Here is a 21,408-nt window from a genome sequence, read left to right as displayed (position 1 = left end):
ATAAATCACATTGAAGGTAGGAGTGGTGTTAAGACTAATGTTCAAAGTTTAAACATCAAGAAATTTATGAGTTACCTTTACTCCCATGAATCTCTATAATATCTGCAGTGCTTTTCAAACGGAACCACATGCAGGCTGTGCAAATGATCTTGTTGTGTATGTAGATGGTGAAAAATCTCTTGGCAAGAGAATAAAAATGGATTCCTCCTTTTGATTATACACATTTAAACTTTGATTATCAGCTCAAACACTATATGAAAACATTAAATCGCAGATAATTTTAACAACTTAAAGGGCATCTATGATGGAAATCATCTTTTGTCAGCTGTTTGGGCAGAACTGTGTGTAGGTATAGTGTCTCCATTGTCATATTAGGGTGATATAAAGACAATAATTCTTTTTTTTCTGATGTTAAAATAGGATCCAGATCCCTCCCATTTTGAAGCTGACTGCAACTTAATGTAGGTTTCCACGCCCAATGAATTGATTGACAGCCACATTTTAACATGTCTCCGTAGTAATGCATGTAATCATATCAACAGGACAAGACATGCGCAAAGCAACTGGAATAAAAAGATTTGTTTAACTTGCTGTAATCATCATCAAATGTGATTAAGAATGAGTTTTACAAGTTTAAAATGCTTTTAAAACAGCTAGTGCATGTTTGTAATGAATTAGTGATTTTATCGTCTTTATCACAACAGCCACATGTCAGTACAATTATAAAAGAAGACACTTCAATCCCAGTTTGTGGACGTTAAATCAGGTTTATTTTGTACATTAACATAACGAATGTCCATATAGCAGTGGATATTAACATGTATGCTGTCACATTTGTGTGCAAAAACAGAGCAAAGGTAAACGCACGCGCTGTGTGTGTGTGTCCGCTGTGTATGTATGTGTGCACGTGAACTTTGTTGACGACATTGTGTGTGACTCATCATTGCAGAAAGGCTTGAATTAGCTTGAAAACAAATACATCAAATATATAATGGTAAAGTTCTTACTGTAGTATTTCTCACAAACATTACGTGAGATCTGCTTCCTTCATGTCTGTCACTGTGCTGTTTATCTGATGCAGCCAAGGCGGAAAATAGAGCAGAAAATTCTAATGTTCAGTGTTTTGAGCTGAATCTTTACAGACACATTCTGGAGACACAAAAGGCATCTTAAATCTTGAAAAGTGGTAAAATAGGTGCCCCTTAAATCGGCCTTAGGCCGTACTCACACTAGGTACAGTTGCCTCAAACCGGGCCAAAGCATGCTTGTCCCCCCTCCCGTCTCCCCTGACGGCCCGCGCTCACACCACAAACGGGCCTCGGTACGCTTACGTCATCGCTGCTGCGCTGTTCAGTGAGAAGCACTCTTACTCAGCAGTGCAGTGGAGATTTCTTTAGTTATATCGTTTCTGTCATTTGATATGCAGTGAGATTGCAGACAAATATTTCACCAAACAGTCCTTAGCGATGCGGTGACACACAGTCAGATATTTCGCTCATAAACAATCATAAAGCTCTCGTGCTGCAGGAACGAGGAGGTCTGCTGAAGGCACGCAGCTGTCATGCAGTGAGGGGTTTGCGTCTTTAATAAACTACGGCAGTTTGCGTTTACAGAACAGTAAGAATGATTAATAAATCCATATAAAACAGCCCCTTAAAAGTCACGTCTCGCTTTCAGTTTTGGGCTTTGGCGCGTTTTGCACTCACACACAAGCGTACCGTGCCAAAGCCCAATTGAACCGCACTCAGGCACACCTCTTCCAACCGGGCCAGGGCCGGCCAAGTGAACAGTGCTTGAGCTCGATTCAGCGCACTCACACTTCTCAAACGATCCGGGAAACGGGCCTGGGCATGGTACGGATGGCATAGTGTGAGTAGGCCCTAAGTGTCAATGCTTAATAATATAATTTTAAAATCCAATTAAATGTTTTAGTTCTGTGAGGTGAAGGAAAAGTGTCAAAAATAAATAGTAAACATCAATGCATCTTGTCAATAAAATTGTTAATGATTTATTTAATGTATACTATATCAAACTGTTTTATTTTTTGATCATATTTGATATTTCTTTTGTTTTATAGAGACTGTTCAGGTGGAAGCAGTGCTAAACATAAAGAAAGCCATAATGCACGGTGATGTACAGAGAATACAGGATTTGGTTCACATTAAGGTCAGATTTTACTTAATAGACAACATTTGCTCCCTTGAATTGATTTAAACAATTTTAAAGTCAATTTTTTAAGTCTTTGTGTTTTTATTTTAAATACCTATTTTTAACCAATTATTTCATTCAATCAGATCACTGGTTTCCAGTTAAATGGTATTAACAAAAGTCTCGTCCATGCTGCAAATATGAAACAAAAGCTCAATCTGACATGGCATTTATGTACACTGACTGTTTAATGCTGCTCAAAGCTAGCATACATATATTTATTTACTGTACAAAACACATATATTTTATGAAAAACAGGAACTCATTACAGGACTAAAATATTTCAACAAATCATAATTATGCTCTTAACATAGTAACAATGTACTTTATGTAAATTAGTACTATAGAAAACCCATGATATATTTTGGAAATGGCAAGTTTTGGCTACACAGACAAAACAAGCTAAACATTGTATTATTTCTTTGTCGTTGTTCACAATTTCATGTTACATAAAAAAAATACTAAAATACAAAACTTTTTTTCCCTGCCATATTGTTATTATTATCATTAGTGCTTATTTGTTAATTTTGCAACTGGAAGGGATAAGGTGTTGGAGAAGGGGGCTGTGTTAATAGTATCTAGCATAAAAAAAGACATGAGAATCTCTAATGGTTCGTGTTGTTTGTAGAATATCTGCAACATCAGTGTCAGATCACAGTGTCAGTTGTGAACAAGATGCTTCCAGCAAAAACCCAAAACCCAGGGTAGAGCGGCTGAGTGAATGTGGTGTGGACTCTGTAAATGAGGCTCATTGTGTCAGAGACATTGTAGAAGGACAGAGTTCCTGCACTGTGGTCCACATACACTCCTATTCTAGAGGAGATGGACAGAACTGGGAGTTTAGTCTGTTGTTTATTGTGCCTGAATGAAAACCTGGATCTAGAGCAGAACAAACTCCAGGACTGATCATTACAACCAAAAACACACTCATTTCCACGTCCCTTCCTGCTGATGCTCTTATATGACACTGATATTTCTATATAACCATTCCACTCAACCTCCCAGTAAAAGCGTCCACACTCACTCTCTCTACACAACACCTGAGGCCAACAATCAAATCTGTCTGGATGATCAGGATACTGCTGAACTTTGTCAGTGTATTCAATCACTCTGTTCTTTTTAGACAACACCAGGGACGTATTCACTGTGTTTGGATCAAAAGTCAGCTGCCTGGAATCTGATTAAGATGAAAAACATAATCTGCATTTAATAAGTAAAACATGACATTCAGTATTAAATATAAAACGTCTAAAGTTTATCACATTTTGATTTTGTGTGCAATGAAAGTATAAATACTCTTTAGTGGACAAAGGTCCTTACAGTGGTAATTTAGGTTAAACACCGGCCTTCCTGTAATCAATTTTCTCATGTTGGTGGGTTTTTTTTTATGCTATCTTATTTCTGTGTTTTGAGTTGACTGATAAAAAAAAAAAAGTAAAAAGCTGATAATTTTTTTTGTTGATTTTAGCAGATCTATCATATAACAGACAGCTAAGCTAAAAGTTATCTTAAATGTATTTTCATATATCCGCCAAAGCTAATTAAATTAAATTGGCCATTGTTTAATTCAGTTCAGTTCAATTTTATTTGTATAGCGTTTTCCACAATAACTGTCATTCCAAAGCAACATACCAATGTGTGCATGTTTTACCATTAGAGTCAAATCAGAAAATCTGTATTAAATGGCACATAAAAAAAATGTCTTGTATAAAAAAAGTATTGTGTGCAGTTTAAACTTTTGATATTCAATAAGAATTAAAAGTCTCTTTTTGCACTTATGATGATAGAGACTTACATTGGAGGAACTCCTGACGAGTCTTTGGTTCAGCAGAGATGGAAATTATGTTAATGTCTCTCACTATGGAAACCAACAGATGCTTTAAAGTAAATAATGCAAAATAATACTGTACATAATCATTTTTAATTACATCCCCAAATCAGAAAAAGTTGGGACAGTATGGAAAAGTTGTGATTTCCAAATTTACTTTGAATTTTGAATTTCATTGCAGACAATATGAACACAAAATATTTCATGTTTTGTCGGGTCAACTTAATGTCATTTGTAAATATACATCCTTTCCTGTCATTCAAACCTGCAATACATTCCAAAAAAGTTGGAGAAAGAGCAGTTTAGGGCTAGTGATCAGGTATATTGGTTAAATAATGATAGAGATGTCAACAGGTGATTGTAATTATGATTTGGTAAAAAAGCAGCATCCAAGAGAGGTCTAGTCCTTTAGGAGCAAAGATGGGCTGAGGATCACCAGTTTGCCATGCAAATACCTGAGAAAATTATTGATAAAAACAATGTTCTTCAAAGAAGGATAGGAAGGCATTTGGATATTTCACCTTCAACAGTCATAATATTATTAAAAGATCCAAGGAATCTGGAGGAATTTCAGTGCATAAAGGACAAGGGCGCAAGTCTAAGCTAAACAACTGTGATCTTCGATCCCTCATGCGGCACTGCATCAGAAATTGTCATTCATCTATAAGTAATATCTGCACATGGGCTCAGAACTACTTTGGCAAACCTTTGTTAAATACCACAATATGTAGTTAAATACACAAATGCCAGTTAAAACTTAACTGTGCCAAAAGGAAGCCTTATGTTGAGTGTCCAGAAGCATCGTCAACTTCTCTGGGCTTGGAGGCATCTGGGATGGATTATCACACAGTAGAAACATGTAATTTGGTCAGATGAATCAGTATTTTTGGGAGAAATGGACGCCCTAGGCTTCGGACCAAAGAAGGAAAGGATCATCCAGACTGTCACCAGCAACCAATCCAAAAACCAGGGTCTGCCATTGTATGGGGTTGTGTTAGTACCATTGGCAAAGGTAACTTGCACTTCTGTGATCGCACCATTAATGCTGAAAAGTACTTAGAGATTTTGGAGCACAATAAGCTGCCTTCTTTTTTAAGGACACCCATGCATATTTCAACAAGACAATGCAAAACCACATTCTGCTCACATTACAAAGCCATGGCTGCTGAGAAAGATGGTACAGGTATTTGACTGACCTGTCTGCATTCTCAACCTGTCTCCAATAGACGGTGCGTGGCGCATTTTGAAGCTCAAAATACGGCAACAAAAACCTTGTACTGTTGCCCACCTTAAGACTTGTTTGCAGGAAGAATGCAATAAAATTCTGCTTGAAACCTTTGATCACTTGGTGTCTTCAGTCCCTGAACTTTCTCAATCTTTTAAGTGTTGTGAAAAGGAATCACAACATTGCAAAGTGGTAAATGCTTACTGTTCCAACTTTTTTAAAATGTATAACCAAAATTGGAATACACGTGTTTTGTTAAAGGAAAAACATTAATAATGTTTGTTGTATTGTCTGCAATGAAGTACAACTCAAAGTAAATTTAGAAATCACTTCTTACTTTTTTATTTGCGTTTTCCATATGGTCCCAACTTTTTCTGTTTTGGGGTTATATAAAACATTTTATAATCACTGAATTGTGCATTGTTTTTCTCCATGTCTGCAAATGTTGAATTTACCTTTACTAGATATCTTTTCAATCTCTTCTCTGCAGAAATGCTCCAGTTTCTTTCTCAGATGAGACAATTTACCAACATCATCAAAAGAGATACGAGAGCTGACAGTGATGCTGGATGAGTCTGTAGATCCAGGAGGAGAAGAGAGAGACTGGAAACTCTACACAAAGACACCACGACAGGAATATAAGAAAATCAGATACTTAACTTTTATTAAGCTCAATGTGCTGTTTGTGAGATCTTTTTTACCTTGAGAAAATGGATGTGATGGTCTGTGTGTGAAAGCTGCTCCAGCTCAGTGTTTCTTCTCCTCAGATCATCAATCTCCTGTTCCAGTTGCTTCAGTCGTTCTTCAGCTCGACCCTCTGCAGCCTTTTGCTGATCTGTGATCAGCTGTGTCACCTCAGAGCAGCTTCTCTCAAAGGAGAAGATGAGCTCAGTAAAGATGCTCTCAGTGTCCTCCACTGCTGCCTGTGCAGAGCGCTGTTAGGACACACAGAGAGAGAAGCAGCAGAATCAGTCATTTACTCAGCTCTTACTGCTGCCACACAGCCTGCTTCCCACAGGGGCTTTAGTGGGACTCAAATGCTCCAGCACTGGGCTCCTCACTGACTGACTGCAGGACAGTCCTAACTGAGTCTCAATCAGCTCTTCCAGCAGCCAACAGTTGATCTTCTGCTAAAAACTCACCTTGTGAGACTCTACAGCTGCTCTCAGCTCCTCTCGCTCCTTCTGTCTCTCCACCATTCTCTGATGGGTTGTTTTTTGCATTTCAGCCAGTTGAATCTGCAGGAATACAAAATGCAAGCTAAAATGAAAGTTGACCCAATCCCAAAAGCTATGTGGGATCAAAACTGTTTCTTAAAATGGGTTAGAAAGATGTATAAAATTATTTCTGTAGCACATACCTTTTTGTCAGTCCACTCTGCTGCAGCTGATACAGTGTCGTGGTTTTTGTGTTTATCCATTGTACACAGATAACAAATACAGCACTGATCTGTTCGACAGAAAATCTCCAGTAGTTTCTCATGTAGAGGGCAGATCATCTCCTGCAGTCGTCCAGTGGCATCAGTCACTTTGTGTCGCTTTCTAGAATGAAATTCTTCATGACGTTGAAAGTGAGTCTGACAGTAAGATTCCAGACACACCAGACAAGACTTGACAGCTTTAAATTTTCTCCCAGTACAAACGTCACACTCCACATCTCCAGCTTGTAATTTTCTCTTCCTGATATTCTCCATCACTTCAGTCAGCATGGTGTTTTTTCCTAACGCAGGTCTTGGAGTGAAGGACTGTCTGCACTGAGGGCAGCTGTAGACTCCTTTCCGCTCATCCTGATCCCAGCAGTCTGAAATACAGCTCATGCAGTAACTGTGTCCACAGGGAATGGCCACTGAATCCTTCAGTAGATCCAGACAGATTGAACAGCTGAACTGTTCCTGAGCCAAACAAACACTGGATTCTGCCATTTTTTACAGCACAAACTGAAAGGAATCCTCAACTCTTCGACTGCGTGAGTTTAGTTTCGATTTCTCTGAACTGAAACATGACCCAGTCATATAAGCAAGGAGGCTACTAGATGTCAGTGTTACACAGAAATACTACAAAAGTTTACAGCCCTTGTCACACATTAAATGTTTTACAATTAAGTTTTTAAAATCATTATTAGATCTTTGTCTTCTTTTATGGTAGATACCTACATTTAGTCAATCCTCTTCTAGCTTTTATTTGTCTAACAATGCCAAAAACAATGTAGTGTAGCACATCTTGTAAGGGTGGTGTAGCACATCTTGTGAGTATTGTCTCTTTATGATGAATTACTTGATATCTTTCCGCATGGTTAAAAGTATAGTTTTTAATTTATTACGACATTCTTTTTGGAAAGGACTACAATTTAAATAACTTACTTAAAGATACTTTGGGTAAGCAAGTTACGTGTTAGGTTTTGAGTCTTGTGTGCAGTTTAAAGTCTGTTTTTACAGTATGATCATAGAGACTTACATTGGAAAAACTCCTGACGAGTCTTTGGGTCACAAATGGAAATTATGTTTATGGGTCTCACTATGTAAATGGAACAGATGCTTTGCAGTAAATACTAATGTATAAAATATTTTTAATTATAAAACCTTTTATAATAATTTTATGATTTATTATGAATTGGTTTACTCCAGGTGACGTGGTGGAGCAGTAGGTAGTGCCATCGCCTCACAGCAAGAAGGCCGCTTGTTCGAAGACTGACTGAAGACTGTTGAGAAGACTGAACAGCTAAATCAATCCTGAGCCAAAGAAACACTGGATTCTGCCATTTCACTGAATAAACTCAGAGAGAGATTGTGAGGCGTGTACTGCACTTCAACAAAGGTTAGTTTCGATTTCTCTAAGCTGAAACTTTTTCCTGGTTTTTAAGTTTTGGCGGCTTGCAATCGATAACATTTCAGATACATATCACCACCTACTGTATTAAAGTATGCAGCAGGTCTTCTTAAAAATAATGAATAAATAAATCCGATATTCTATTATATTTATGTTTTAATGTGTTTTCTTTCATTGATATGTTTTCTTTTAACTGTTTTTTTTTTACGTAAAGCACTTTGTGACTTAATGTCTGTGAAAGGTGCTCTATAAATAAACCTTAACCTACTTACTTAATTTTAAAAGTATCTTTTACATGTTAACCACAAACAGGACCCTGTCCATCTTTTACCCTTTCTCCTGTTGTTGCCAGCAAACCCTCAAGGTTTATTTTTTATTTTTTTCCAGTCTGATTTATTTATTTTTGCTTTTATCGAATCCCCTCATTTTATTTAACCCGTGTGGTCAAATCTCAGCCTCTTCTATTCTTCCAATTCGTGCACCCTGTGGGAGTGTGCGTTAATGTTTCTGTATACTATAATATTTCCGTCCACTTTTATTTATATCCTATATCCTATATCTATATTTGTCATTACATTTCTTCATTATAACTTATTTTTAATATTGCCATGCATGGCTTGTTTTTTGCCCAAGGTAATATTTATAGTATCACTTGCCCTAGTTGATTTCTTTGCTACTTTTTCTGCTTCCTAGTTCTATTTTATAATTACTTGACAAGTTACTTAAAATACCCGATCTACTGGAAGTCTCTGCGATCTAAATAAATGTGGATGGATAGCATTAAATCCTTTCCTTTCTAGCAAATGTATGTCACGCTCATATAACACACGAATGACCACTAGATGGCAGTCTTGCATAGAAACTTAACTTACAAGCTGCGATTTCATATCTCAAAGATGAAATGTCAGATGCAATGCACTCAATGGAGCTAGTGATGAGGGGTGGGGTTATGGGTGGGGTCAGTAGAGCCTGTTGCAACTGCACCAGGTTTACATCCAGACCCCTCTCATCATTTTGGTACTTTTCTCAGATAAGATCTGAAATCCTCAAAACTACATGTTCAATCCTCACATTATTGTGCATCTTGTGCACATCAAAAAAGCAAATTCTCATTTACTTGAACAGGTCGCAAATCCTTTTCTACATCCATGCAAATGATCATTTGCAATTCTCTCAATTCTGTTTTTCACATTATCAATTGCTTATGCCATGTTGCTCAAGGCGAGCAGTGGCGCAGTAGGTAGTGATGTCGCCTCACAGCAAGAAGGTTGCTGAGTCGCTGGTTTGAACCTCGGCTCAGATGGCGTTTCTGTGTGGAGTTTGCATGTTCTCCCTGCCTTCGCGTGGGTTTCCTCCGGGTGCTCCGGTTTCCCCCACAGTCCAAAGACATGCGATGCGGTACAGGTGAATTGGGTAGGCTAAATTGTCCATAGTGTATGAGTGTGTGTGTGAATGTATGTGGATGTTTCCCAGAGATGGGTTGCGGCTGGAAGGGGGTCCGCTGCATAAAAACTTGCTGGATAAGTTGGCGGTTCATTCTGCTGTGGCGACCCCGGATTAATAAAGGGACTAAGCTGACAAGAAATTGAATGAATGTTGATCAAAATGTGTTATTTTGGTCTCTGTCTGAATAGTCTCACCCCCCACTGCATTTAATATTTTGTTCATGACATAAGTCTTTTCATGTAAAATGACTGAATAATTTGTCATAATATTTTGTCATAATGCATTTTTCTATAAATTTTAGATTCAGATGAATTAAGGAATCTGAGCAAGAGACTAGCTTTCACAGATAATCTATGGTGTTTTGCTATTTTTGTAGTATTGTTTTGTAAAAATGCACTTTTCAATTATGAACCCGAGAAATGGACCAAAGCGACTGAGGAAAAGCTGTAAAAGGATAGTTCACTCAAAAATGAAAAGTTTCTTTCTCTTCCTCAAGTGGTGAAGTTAGAGTCTAACTTCTTATAGATAGTTAGATATATAGGTAGATAGACAGACAGACAGACAGTCAGACAGACAGATAGATAGATAGATAGATAGATAGATAGATAGATAGATAGATAGATAGATAGATAGATAGATAGATAGATAGATAGATAGATAGATAGATAGATAGATAGATAGATAGATAGATAGATAGATAAACAGAGATAAATATATAAACAAAGATATAAACAGAACATCTAATAGATAGACAAATATTGCCTGTAGACAGAGAAAGACAAATATATGAACAAAAATACGGAAGCAGATAGATAGATAGATAGATAGATAGATAGATAGATAGATAGATAGATAGATAGATAGATAGATAGATAGATAGATAGATAGATAGATAGATAGATGCATATATAGATAGATACATAGATAGACAGACAGACAGAGAAAGACAAATATATGAACAAAAATACGGAAGCATAGATAGATAGATAGATAGATAGATAGATAGATAGATAGATAGATAGATAGATAGATAGATAGATAGATGCATATATATATATATATATATATATATATATATATATATATATATATATATATATATATATATATATATATATATATATACACATATATATATATATATATATATATATATATATATATATATATATATATATATATATATATATATATACATAGACAGACAGACAGACAGACAGACAAATATATAGACAAAGAAAGACAAACCAAAAATACAGACAGGCTACGGAATCGGATCTTCTGGAGTTTTGCCATTCAAACCGCGCCGGGGGGCGGAGCCAACAGAGCGCGAGCCGAGACGAGTCGACTCAGCGCTTCGAACTGGAGTCACTACAAACTTGGCAGGAGACGAAGCCCTCGCTGCCCTCCGAGGCGCGTGTCACACCGGCTTACAAAGTGACTTTATAGCCCGTCACGGAGAGCCGCGCGAGCCCCGGTGCCACTGCGCTCGTGAAAGAGCCAACTTTTCCCTGCTTTCGCGACTGGCTGCGGGACGCGTGATAGTTTCTAACATCTGTATAGTCTGAAACAAAGACGTGTGTTTCTGTGCGAGAAAAAGAGAAGCAAACAGTGGTGTGGAGATGCAGTGATACAGTGCAGGACTGCATGACACTTTCCCTCGGCTCTGTGACACTTATGGTTCGGCTCGTGGACTCCTATGAAGACCGTGGAGACTCGTCATTATAAGGACAATGGATAACTTTTTCACCGAGGTAAGTTGAATATAAAACATACAGTATTGTTAAGCAATAACGATGATGTTCTGTTTGTTTCGGACAACAAAAGTTACATGATGTATGCATTTATGTTTATTTGCTTGTATAGGCCTACACAAGTTGCTTTATACGAGGCTGAATCCAGCTTCTTATTCGCAGCTTCTTATTGACGCTATGCGGTCCACCTTAAAAACCGCGACGCTTCCGTTTTTCAGCTTCTTATTCGCGCTCATCTTAGGGACCGTGTTTATTTATGTTTCTTTTTGAAAAATGAAAAATGCTAAATGAAACTGATATAAGATAGAAAACGGGCTGCAAGCATGAAATCTAATTGCATCATTGATTAATTATTGACAGTGCCATCGTTTGTGTACAATATATTTCTTTTTTTTCCAGAAATAGTCCTTTATGAAGACTTCACATGACCCACCTATGAATAGACAGTGCCTGCCTCAGCAAGGATTTCAGATACAAAATAATTGTTTTATTAATTCAAGTTGTAAAAGTTAATGCATATGTTTTATCTGCAAATACTACAATTTGTATTAGATTTCAGTAGCTTTTTCTGACACCCACGCCTGTAAACACAATTCAAGTTTTGTTAAACCTATTGTTTCAAAGAACAGACAATGCACTTCTTATACACCTTTTTATACACCTTATACAAATAAATGTGAATTGAACTGAATGAGCTATTGCATAATTGAATACTGTACCATGTTCTCTCTAATATTACACAACAGGTTAATAGTATACGTCTATACACGCGTCTGCATATGTATAAATATGTATAATTCTATCCCATTGAGAAGACAGACCTAAAAACGGTCAAAATACAGTCATTTCAATAAATGCCCAGTTGGAGGTGCTATATGCCAAGTTTTTTTGCATATTCATTTAATGTTTTATTTTTAACTTTTATGTATTTGTGTGACATACTATATATGTGTGTACAATAAACTATATGTGTGTGTGTGTGTGTGTGTGTTCACATTAAAAATGTTTAACACTAAAGATAATAATAATAATATGTTTGTGTTAGAAATTTACACAAAATAAAGATGCTAATACATAATCATTTAATAATAATGATTTAATAATAATAATAATTATTATTATTAGTAGTAGTAGTTACTAATTTGTATAGTGAAATACAAATATTTTACAATACACTTATACATATTTTACTGATTACATATAAATGCCAATTAATCTATATACCTTATAAAAGTTTATAAATATGTGTGTAAAATCTCTCTCTCTCACAATACAATACATTTTCTTGTGTCTGTGTTTATATGTATTCATTCATTTTTTTTTCGGCTCATTCCCTTTATTAAACTTCTCCAGGACATGGTTTACGCAGCAGATGCCCTTCCAGCTGCAACCCATCTCTGTGAAACATCCACAGTCATACACTATGGACAATTTAGCCTTCCCAATTTAGCTGTACTGCATGTCTTTCGACTGTGGGGGAAAGCAGTGCACCCAGAGGAAACCCACGCGAACGTAGGGGAGAACATGCAAACTCCACATAGAAAGGCCACCTGACCAAGCCGAGGTTCGAACCAGCAACCTTCTTGCTGTGAGGCGACAGTGCTACCCACTGCGCCACCGTATATATATATATATATATATATATATATATATATATATATATATATATATATATATATATATATATATATATATATATATATATATATATATATATATATATATATATATATATATATATATATATATATACACATACATACATACATACATACATACATATAGAGAGAGAGGGAGAGAGAGAGAGAGAGAAATTAACTATAAACCTATACAAATTGACATGAATTTAACAGTACTACTACTACTACTAATAATAATAATATAAATAATAATAATAATTAATTATTATTATTATTATTCTTATTTTTGGTATTTATTTTAAAAAATAGATATTTTACAAGACGCATATACATATTGTACTTGTCTATCACAGTAAGATATGACGCAAATTAAACACCAGCATTTTCAGGCTAGGTACCTAGTTTTGACACAGCAGAACAGTTTTGTTCCAATGCACTCTTGGCACAATTGGTGGCGCTATATCTCAGCAGTCTTAGAGGGTGCGTTGAATATCTCACTGGGGTCTTGTAGACAATGTTCCAATCCTTCAGCAAACCCAGATTCATACCAATTTACTCTACCAATTTGAGGTCATGGACCTCTGAACTTGCCAAAAATAGCAATACAGCTAAGTACCTTTGCACTCTTTGCACAATTGGTGGCGCTATATCTCAGCAGTCTCTGAGGGTGCGTTGAATATCTCACTGGGATCTTGTAGACAATGTTCCAATCTATCAGCAAACCCACATTCATACCACATTACTGTACCAATTTTAGGTTATTGACTTCTGAACTTGCAAAAAATCGCAACACAGCTAAGTACCATTGCACTCTTGACACAACTGGTGGCGCTATATCTCAGCAGTCTTTGAGGGTGCGTTGAATATCTCACTGAGGTCTTGTAGACAATGTTCCAATCTATCAGCAAACCCAGATTCATACCACATTACTGTACATTTTTCTGGTTATTGATCTCTAAACTTGCCATAAATCGCAATACAGCAAGGCAAAAACAGTTATGTACCATTGCACTCTTTGCACAATTGGTGGCGCTATATCTCAGCAGTCTTTGAGGGTGCGTTGAATATCTCACTGAGGTCTTGTAGACAATGTTTGAATCTATCAGCAAACCCAGATTCATACCACATTACTGTACAATTTTCTGGTTATTGATCTCTAAACTTGCCAAAAATCGCAATACAACACGGCAAAAACAGTTGTCCTATTGCACTCTTGGCACAATTGGTGGCGCTATATCATAGCAGTCTTTGAGGGTGCGTTGAATATCTCACTACGGTCTTATAGACAATGTTCCAATCTATCAGCAAACCTAGATTCATACCACATTACTGTACCAATTTTAGGTTATTGACCTCTGAACTTGCCATAAATCGCAATACAGCAAGGCAAAAACAGGTATGTACCATTGCATTCTGCACAATTGGTGGCGCTATATCTCAGCAGTTTCTGAGGGTGCGTAGAATATCTCACTGGGATCTTGTAGACAATGTTCCAATCTATCAGCAAACCCAAATTTATAGCATATTACTTTACCAATTTTAGGCTATTGACCTCTGAACTTGCCAAAAATCGCAATACAGCTAAGTACCATTGCACTCTTGGCACAATTGGTGGCGCTATATCTCAGCAGTCTTTGAGGGTGCGTTGAATATCTCACTGGGATCTTGTAGACAATGTTCCAATCTATCAGAAAACCCAGATTCATACCACATTACTGTACCAATTTTAGGTTATTGACCTCTGAACTTGCAAAAAATCGCTTACAGCGAAGTACCATTGCACTCTTGACACAATTGGTGGCGCCATATCTCAGCAGTCTTTGAGGGTGCGTTGAATATCTCACTGAGGTCTTGTAGACAATGTTCCAATCTATCAGCAAACCCAGATTCATGCCATATTACTGTACCAATTTTAGGTTATTGACCTCTGAACTTGCCAAAAATTGTAATACAGCTAAGTACCTTTGCACTCTTGGCACAATTGGTGGCACTATTTCTCAGCAGTCTTTGAGGGTGCGTTGAATATCTCACTGGGATCTTGTACACAATGTTCCAATCTATCAGTAAACCCAGATTCATGCCATATTACTGTACCAATTTTAGGTTCTTGACCTCTAAACTTGCCAAAAATCGCAATACAGCAAGGCAAAAACAGCTATGTACCATTGCACTCTTTGCACAATTGGTGGCGCTATATCTCAGCAGTCTTTGAGGGTGCGTTGAATATCTCACTGGGATCTTGTAGACAATGTTCCATTCTATCAGAAAACCCAGATTCATACCACATTACTGTACCAATTTTAGGTTATTGACCTCTGAACTTGCAAAAAATCGCTTACAGCGAAGTACCATTGCACTCTTGACACAATTGGTGGCGCCATATCTCAGCAGTCTTTGAGGGTGCGTTGAATATCTCACTGAGGTCTTGTAGACAATGTTCCAATCTATCAGCAAACCCAGATTCATGCCATATTACTGTACCAATTTTAGGTTATTGACCTCTGAACTTGCCAAAAATTGTAATACAGCTAAGTACCTTTGCACTCTTGGCACAATTGGTGGCACTATTTCTCAGCAGTCTTTGAGGGTGCGTTGAATATCTCACTGGGATCTTGTACACAATGTTCCAATCTATCAGTAAACCCAGATTCATGCCATATTACTGTACCAATTTTAGGTTCTTGACCTCTAAACTTGCCAAAAATCGCAATACAGCAAGGCAAAAACAGCTATGTACCATTGCACTCTTTGCACAATTGGTGGCGCTATATCTCAGCAGTCTTTGAGGGTGCGTTGAATATCTCACTGGGATCTTGTAGACAATGTTCCAATCTATCAGTAAACCCAGATTCATGCCATATTACTGTACCAATTTTAGGTTCTTGACCTCTAAACTTGCCATAAATTGCAATACAGCAAGGCAAAAACAGCTATGTACCATTGCACTCTTTGCACAATTGGTGGCGCTATATCTCAGCAGTCTTTGAGGGTGCGTTGAAAATCTCACTGAGGTCTTGTAGACAATGTTCCAATCTATCATTAAACCCAGATTCATACCACATTACTGTACAATTTTCTGGTTATTGATCTCTAAACTTGCCAAAAATCGCAATACAACACTGCAAAAACAGTTGTCCTATTGCACTCTTGGCACAATTGGTGGCGCTATATCATAGCAGTCTTTGAGGGTGCGTTGAATATCTCACTGGGGTCTTATAGGCAATGTTCCAATCTATCAGCAAACCTAGATTCATACCACATTACTTCACCAATTTTAGGTTCTTGACCTCTAAACTTGCCAAAAATCGCAATACAGCAAGGCAAAAACAGCTATGTACCATTGCACTCTTTGCACAATTGGTGGCGCTATATCTCAGCAGTCTTTGAGGGTGCGTTGAATATCTCACTGGGATCTTGTAGACAATGTTCCAATATATCAGTAAACCCAGATTCATGCCATATTACTGTACCAATTTTAGGTTCTTGACCTCTAAACTTGCCATAAATTGCAATACAGCAAGGCAAAAACAGCTATGTACCATTGCACTCTTTGCACAATTGGTGGCGCTATATCTCAGCAGTCTTTGAGGGTGCGTTGAAAATCTCACTGAGGTCTTGTAGACAATGTTCCAATCTATCATTAAACCCAGATTCATACCACATTACTGTACAATTTTCTGGTTATTGATCTCTAAACTTGCCAAAAATCGCAATACAACACTGCAAAAACAGTTGTCCTATTGCACTCTTGGCACAATTGGTGGCGCTATATCATAGCAGTCTTTGAGGGTGCGTTGAATATCTCACTGGGGTCTTATAGGCAATGTTCCAATCTATCAGCAAACCTAGATTCATACCACATTACTTCACCAATTTTAGGTTCTTGACCTCTAAACTTGCCAAAAATCGCAATACAGCAAGGCAAAAACAGCTATGTACCATTGCATTCTTTGCACAATTGGTGGCGCTATATCTCAGCAGTCTTTGAGGGTGCGTTGAATATATATGCAAAAACAGCTATGTACTATTGTACTTAACCCAGACTCATTCTAAAAACGTAGTCCCGTGGAAGTTTCTGGAGACCACGTAATACGTTCTGGGAGGCACATATTTGCACAGTTTTTGTTCTCGCGTAAAGCCACCGGAGGCCACTGTCGAGTGACCATCTGTCTGACTGACTGACTGACTGAATTATTGACTGGGTGACTGGCCAATCGGCTGACCCACCCTCCTCCTCCTTTCCTAAACCCAACTGCTTTTACCGATTGACCCGCCCGTCCGCCCGTTTGCTTCCCTAAACCCGAGCAATGTTTTACAAAAGCTGTCCAGAAAAAGAAAAGCCCTTGTCTGATTTTGTCTACCTTTTCTTAGCAGATTTTTGTCTACCTTTTCACCACATTCTCACCCTGTTATGAACTCGTTCACTTTATTTTTGGATTCTGTTATTTTCTTACCTGATATCTGAAACCGCTGTTCTCCGGACTAGAACCAGATTGTCGGGTTGTCGCCGTTGTTGAGGTCAGCTCCTGTCTGCGTCTCAACTTTGCAGACGTACATGACGAGCTGCCGGCGACCATGAAGACGAACGGCGTCACACCGCCCCGTAGCGTATGCTTAAAAAAATGAAATGCAGTCATACGTACCTCCGGCTAGATAAATCGCGTTCTCCATAAACGTCCGCGAGATTTTTTGAATGAGCTTTGGTTGAGTGCAATGGTACAGCTGTTTGTGCATTGCTGTATTGCGATTTATGGCAAGTTCAGAGGTCAATGACCGGAAAATGGTGCAGTAATTTGGTATGAGTCTGGGTTTGCTGATAGACTGGAACATTGTCTACAAGACCTCAGTGAGATATTTAACACACCCTCAAAGACTGCTGAGGTATAGCACCACCAATTGTGCCAAGAGTGCAATAGGACAATGTTTTTGCCTTGCTGCATTGCGATTTATGGCAAGTTTAGAGATCAATAACCTAAAATTGGTACAGTAATGTGGTATGAATCTGGGTTTGCTGATAGATTGGAACATTGTCTACAAGATCCCAGTGAGATATTCAACGCATCCTCAAAGACTGCTGAGATATAGCGCCACCAATTGTGCAAAGAGTGCAATGGTACATAGCTGTTTTTGCCTTGCTGTATTGCGATTTATGGCAAGTTTAGAGATCAATAACCAGAAAATTGTACAGTAATGTGGTATGAATCTGGGTTTGCTGATAGATTTGAACATTGTCTACAAGACCTCAGTGAGATATTCAACGCACCCTCAAAGACTGCTATGATATAGCGCCACCAAATGTGTCAAGAGTGCACTGGTACTTAACTGTATTGCGATTTTTTGCAAGTTCAGAAGTCAATAACCTAAAAATGGTACAGTAATGTGGTATGAGTCTGGGTTTGCTGATAGACTGGAACATTGTCTACAAGACCTCAGTGAGATATTCAACGCACCCTCAAAGACTGCTGAGATATAGTGCCACCAATTGTGCCAAGAGTGCAATAGGACAATGTTTTTGCCTTGCTGCATTGCGATTTATGGCAAGTTTAGAGATCAATAACCTAAAATTGGTACAGTAATGTGGTATGAATCTGGGTTTGCTGATAGATTGGAACATTGTCTACAAGATCCCAGTGAGATATTCAACGCATCCTCAAAGACTGCTGAGATATAGCGCCACCAATTGTGCAAAGAGTGCAATGGTACATAGCTGTTTTTGCCTTGCTGTATTGCGATTTATGGCAAGTTTAGAGATCAATAACCAGAAAATTGTACAGTAATGTGGTATGAATCTGGGTTTGCTGATAGATTTGAACATTGTCTACAAGACCTCAGTGAGATATTCAACGCACCCTCAAAGACTGCTGAGATATAGCGCCACCAAATGTGTCAAGAGTGCACTGGTACTTAGCTGTATTGCGATTTTTTGCAAGTTCAGAAGTCAATAACCTAAAATTGGTACAGTAATGTGGTATGAGTCTGGGTTTGCTGATAGACTGGAACATTGTCTACAAGACCTCAGTGAGATATTCAACGCACCCTCAAAGACTGCTGAGATATAGTGCCACCAATTGTGCCAAGAGTGCAATAGGACAATGTTTTTGCCTTGCTGCATTGCGATTTATGGCAAGTTTAGAGATCAATAACCTAAAATTGGTACAGTAATGTGGTATGAATCTGGGTTTGCTGATAGATTGGAACATTGTCTACAAGATCCCAGTGAGATATTCAACGCATCCTCAAAGACTGCTGAGATATAGCGCCACCAATTGTGCAAAGAGTGCAATGGTACATAGCTGTTTTTGCCTTGCTGTATTGCGATTTATGGCAAGTTTAGAGATCAATAACCAGAAAATTGTACAGTAATGTGGTATGAATCTGGGTTTGCTGATAGATTTGAACATTGTCTACAAGACCTCAGTGAGATATTCAACGCACCCTCAAAGACTGCTGAGATATAGCGCCACCAAATGTGTCAAGAGTGCACTGGTACTTAGCTGTATTGCGATTTTTTGCAAGTTCAGAAGTCAATAACCTAAAATTGGTACAGTAATGTGGTATGAATCTGGGTTTGCTGATAGATTGGAACATTGTCTACAAGACCTCAGTGAGATATTCAACGCACCCTCAAAGACTGCTGAGATATAGTGCCACCAATTGTGCCAAGAGTGCAATAGGACAACTGTTTTTGTCGTGTTGTATTGCGATTTATGGCAAGTTTAGAGATCAATAACCAGAAAATTGTACAGTAATGTGGTATGAATCTAGGTTTGCTGATAGATTGGAACATTGTCTACAAGACCTCAGTGAGATATTCAACGCACCCTCAAAGACTGCTGAGATATAGTGCCACCAATTGTGTCAAGAGTGCAATGGTACTTGGCTGTATTGCGATTTTTTGCAAGTTCAGAAGTCAATAACCTAAAATTGGTACAGTAATGTGGTATGAATCTGGGTTTGCTGATAGATTGGAACATTGTCTACAAGACCTCAGTGAGATATTCAACGCATCCTCAAAGACTGTTGAGATATAGCGCCACCAATTGTGTCAAGAGTGCAATGGTACTTAGCTGTAAGCGATTTTTTGCAAGTTTAGAGGTCAATAACCTAAAATTGGTACAGTAATGTGGTATGAATCTGGGTTTGCTGATAGATTGGAACATTGTCTACAAAATCCCAGTGAGATATTCAACGCACCCTCAAAGACTGCTATGATATAGCGCCACCAATTGTGCCAAGAGTGCAATAGGACAATGTTTTTGCCTTGCTGCATTGCGATTTATGGCAAGTTTAGAGATCAATAACCTAAAATTGGTACAGTAATGTGGTATGAATCTGGGTTTGCTGATAGATTGGAACATTGTCTACAAGATCCCAGAGAGAAATTCAACGCACCCTCAAAGACTGCTGAGATATAGCGCCACCAATTGTGCAAAGAGTGCAATGGTACATGGCTGTTTTTGCCTTGCTGTATTGCGATTTATGGCAAATTTAGAGATCAATGACCAGAAAATTGTACAGTAATGTGGTATGAATCTGGGTTTGCTGATAGATTGGAACATTGCCTACAAGACCTCAGTGAGATATTCAACGCACCCTCAAAGACTGCTGAGATATAGCGCCACCAAATGTGTCAAGAGTGCAATGGTACATAGCTGTATTGCGATTAATGGCAAGTTTAAAGGGTCAATAACCAGAAAATGGTACAGTAATGTGGTATGAATCTGGGTTTGCTGATAGAGGGGAACATTGTCTACAACAGGGGTTCCCAAACTTTTCAGCCCGCGACCCCCAAAATGACAATGCCAGTGACTCGTGACCCCCAATTTTCTCTGAGGTGGTGGTTATAAATACAGAAACCTTGTATGCAATGACGCACACACACCAATAGACCCAAGTCTATTCTTTGTTTTTGTTTTTTTATGTATGTCAGTGCTGTAAATGGGCTAGAAAGTTTAACCTGGTGTTATAAAATCAATCTGCTGCATCTGAAAGTATTGCTGTGCCTTTAGTATAATGTAATTACTAGAGAAGTCGCAATCCAATAGAACTATTAACTATAAGCTACTATAGTAACTATATAGTTTATAGTAACTATAAACGACATTTTTTTTCTCTTTAGTAGGTTATTGATCAAATACAGTAAGTCTTAAGGTTTAATAAAAATTAATTGATTTTTGAAAATCACCAGGCGACCCCCCTTCATTGTCTCGCGACCCCTCAGGGGGTCCCGACCCCCACTTTGAGAACCTCTGGTCTACAAGACCTCAGTGAGATATTCTACCCTCAGAAACTGCTGAGATATAGCATCACCAATTGTGCAGAGTGCAATGGTACATACCTGTTTTTGCCTTGCTGTATTGCGATTTATGGCAACTTTCAGAGGTCAATAACCTAAAATTAGTAGAGTAAATTGATATGAATCTGGGTTTGCTGATATATGGGAAGATTGTCTACAAGACCCAAGTAAGATTTTCAACGCACC

General features: G+C 38.0%; 2 protein-coding genes across 6 annotated transcripts in view; one reads left to right on the top strand and one right to left on the bottom strand.

The window, feature by feature from the left end:
* Window positions 1–747: 747 nt before the first annotated feature.
* Window positions 748–7,226, bottom strand: ftr11 (finTRIM family, member 11). Of its 4 annotated transcripts, none has more exons than XR_015478853.1 (6): window positions 6,622–7,182; window positions 6,404–6,499; window positions 5,963–6,196; window positions 5,296–5,873; window positions 4,004–5,236; window positions 748–3,385 (listed from the first exon to the last, which is right to left on the bottom strand). XR_015478853.1 is itself a non-coding variant. In XM_087241256.1 (6 exons), the coding sequence occupies exons 1-6, from the start codon at window positions 7,180–7,182 to the stop codon at window positions 2,856–2,858; spliced, it is 1,641 nt and encodes a 546-aa protein (XP_087097382.1). In that variant the 5' UTR covers window positions 7,183–7,226; the 3' UTR covers window positions 748–2,855. The 4 variants fall into 4 exon arrangements, 2 of the variants coding, with proteins under 2 accessions (XP_087097382.1, XP_087097383.1); XM_087241256.1 differs by having other exon boundaries at window positions 4,004–4,066; window positions 5,717–5,873; window positions 6,622–7,226; XM_087241257.1 differs by lacking the exon at window positions 4,004–5,236 and having other exon boundaries at window positions 5,717–5,873.
* Window positions 7,227–10,902: 3,676 nt separating this feature from the next.
* The window catches only part of myo10 (myosin X), a 112,641-nt gene continuing 102,135 nt past the window's right edge, over window positions 10,903–21,408 (top strand). For both annotated transcript variants that reach the window (XM_087241252.1, XM_087241254.1), the window contains exon 1: window positions 10,903–11,286. Coding sequence is in view for 1 of the 2 variants with exons in the window: in XM_087241254.1 (XP_087097380.1) it covers window positions 11,266–11,286 (21 nt within the window). In the remaining variant the exon portion in view is untranslated. The remainder of the gene's footprint in view (window positions 11,287–21,408) is intronic.

Source organism: Danio rerio, chromosome 2, assembly GCF_052040795.2.
Source record: "Danio rerio strain M-AB ecotype USA chromosome 2, GRCz13ab, whole genome shotgun sequence".
NCBI lineage: Eukaryota > Metazoa > Chordata > Actinopteri > Cypriniformes > Danionidae > Danio > Danio rerio.
The sequence above is the reverse complement of the archived record's forward strand: the minus strand, read 5'-3'. Positions and strand labels throughout refer to the sequence as shown.

Excerpts from the sequence above, each read along its gene's own strand:
- ftr11 (XM_087241256.1), bottom strand. The coding sequence starts at position 7,182 with ATGGCAGAATCCAGTGTTTGTTTGGCTCAGGAACAGTTCAGCTGTTCA. Across the intron at positions 5,874-5,962 it reads ATCACATCCATTTTCTCAAG|AGTTTCCAGTCTCTCTCTTC; the intron begins GTAAAAAAGATC and ends GTCTTTGTGTAG. Across the intron at positions 3,386-4,003 it reads TCGTCAGGAGTTCCTCCAAT|ATTCCAGGCAGCTGACTTTT; the intron begins GTAAGTCTCTAT and ends CATCTTAATCAG.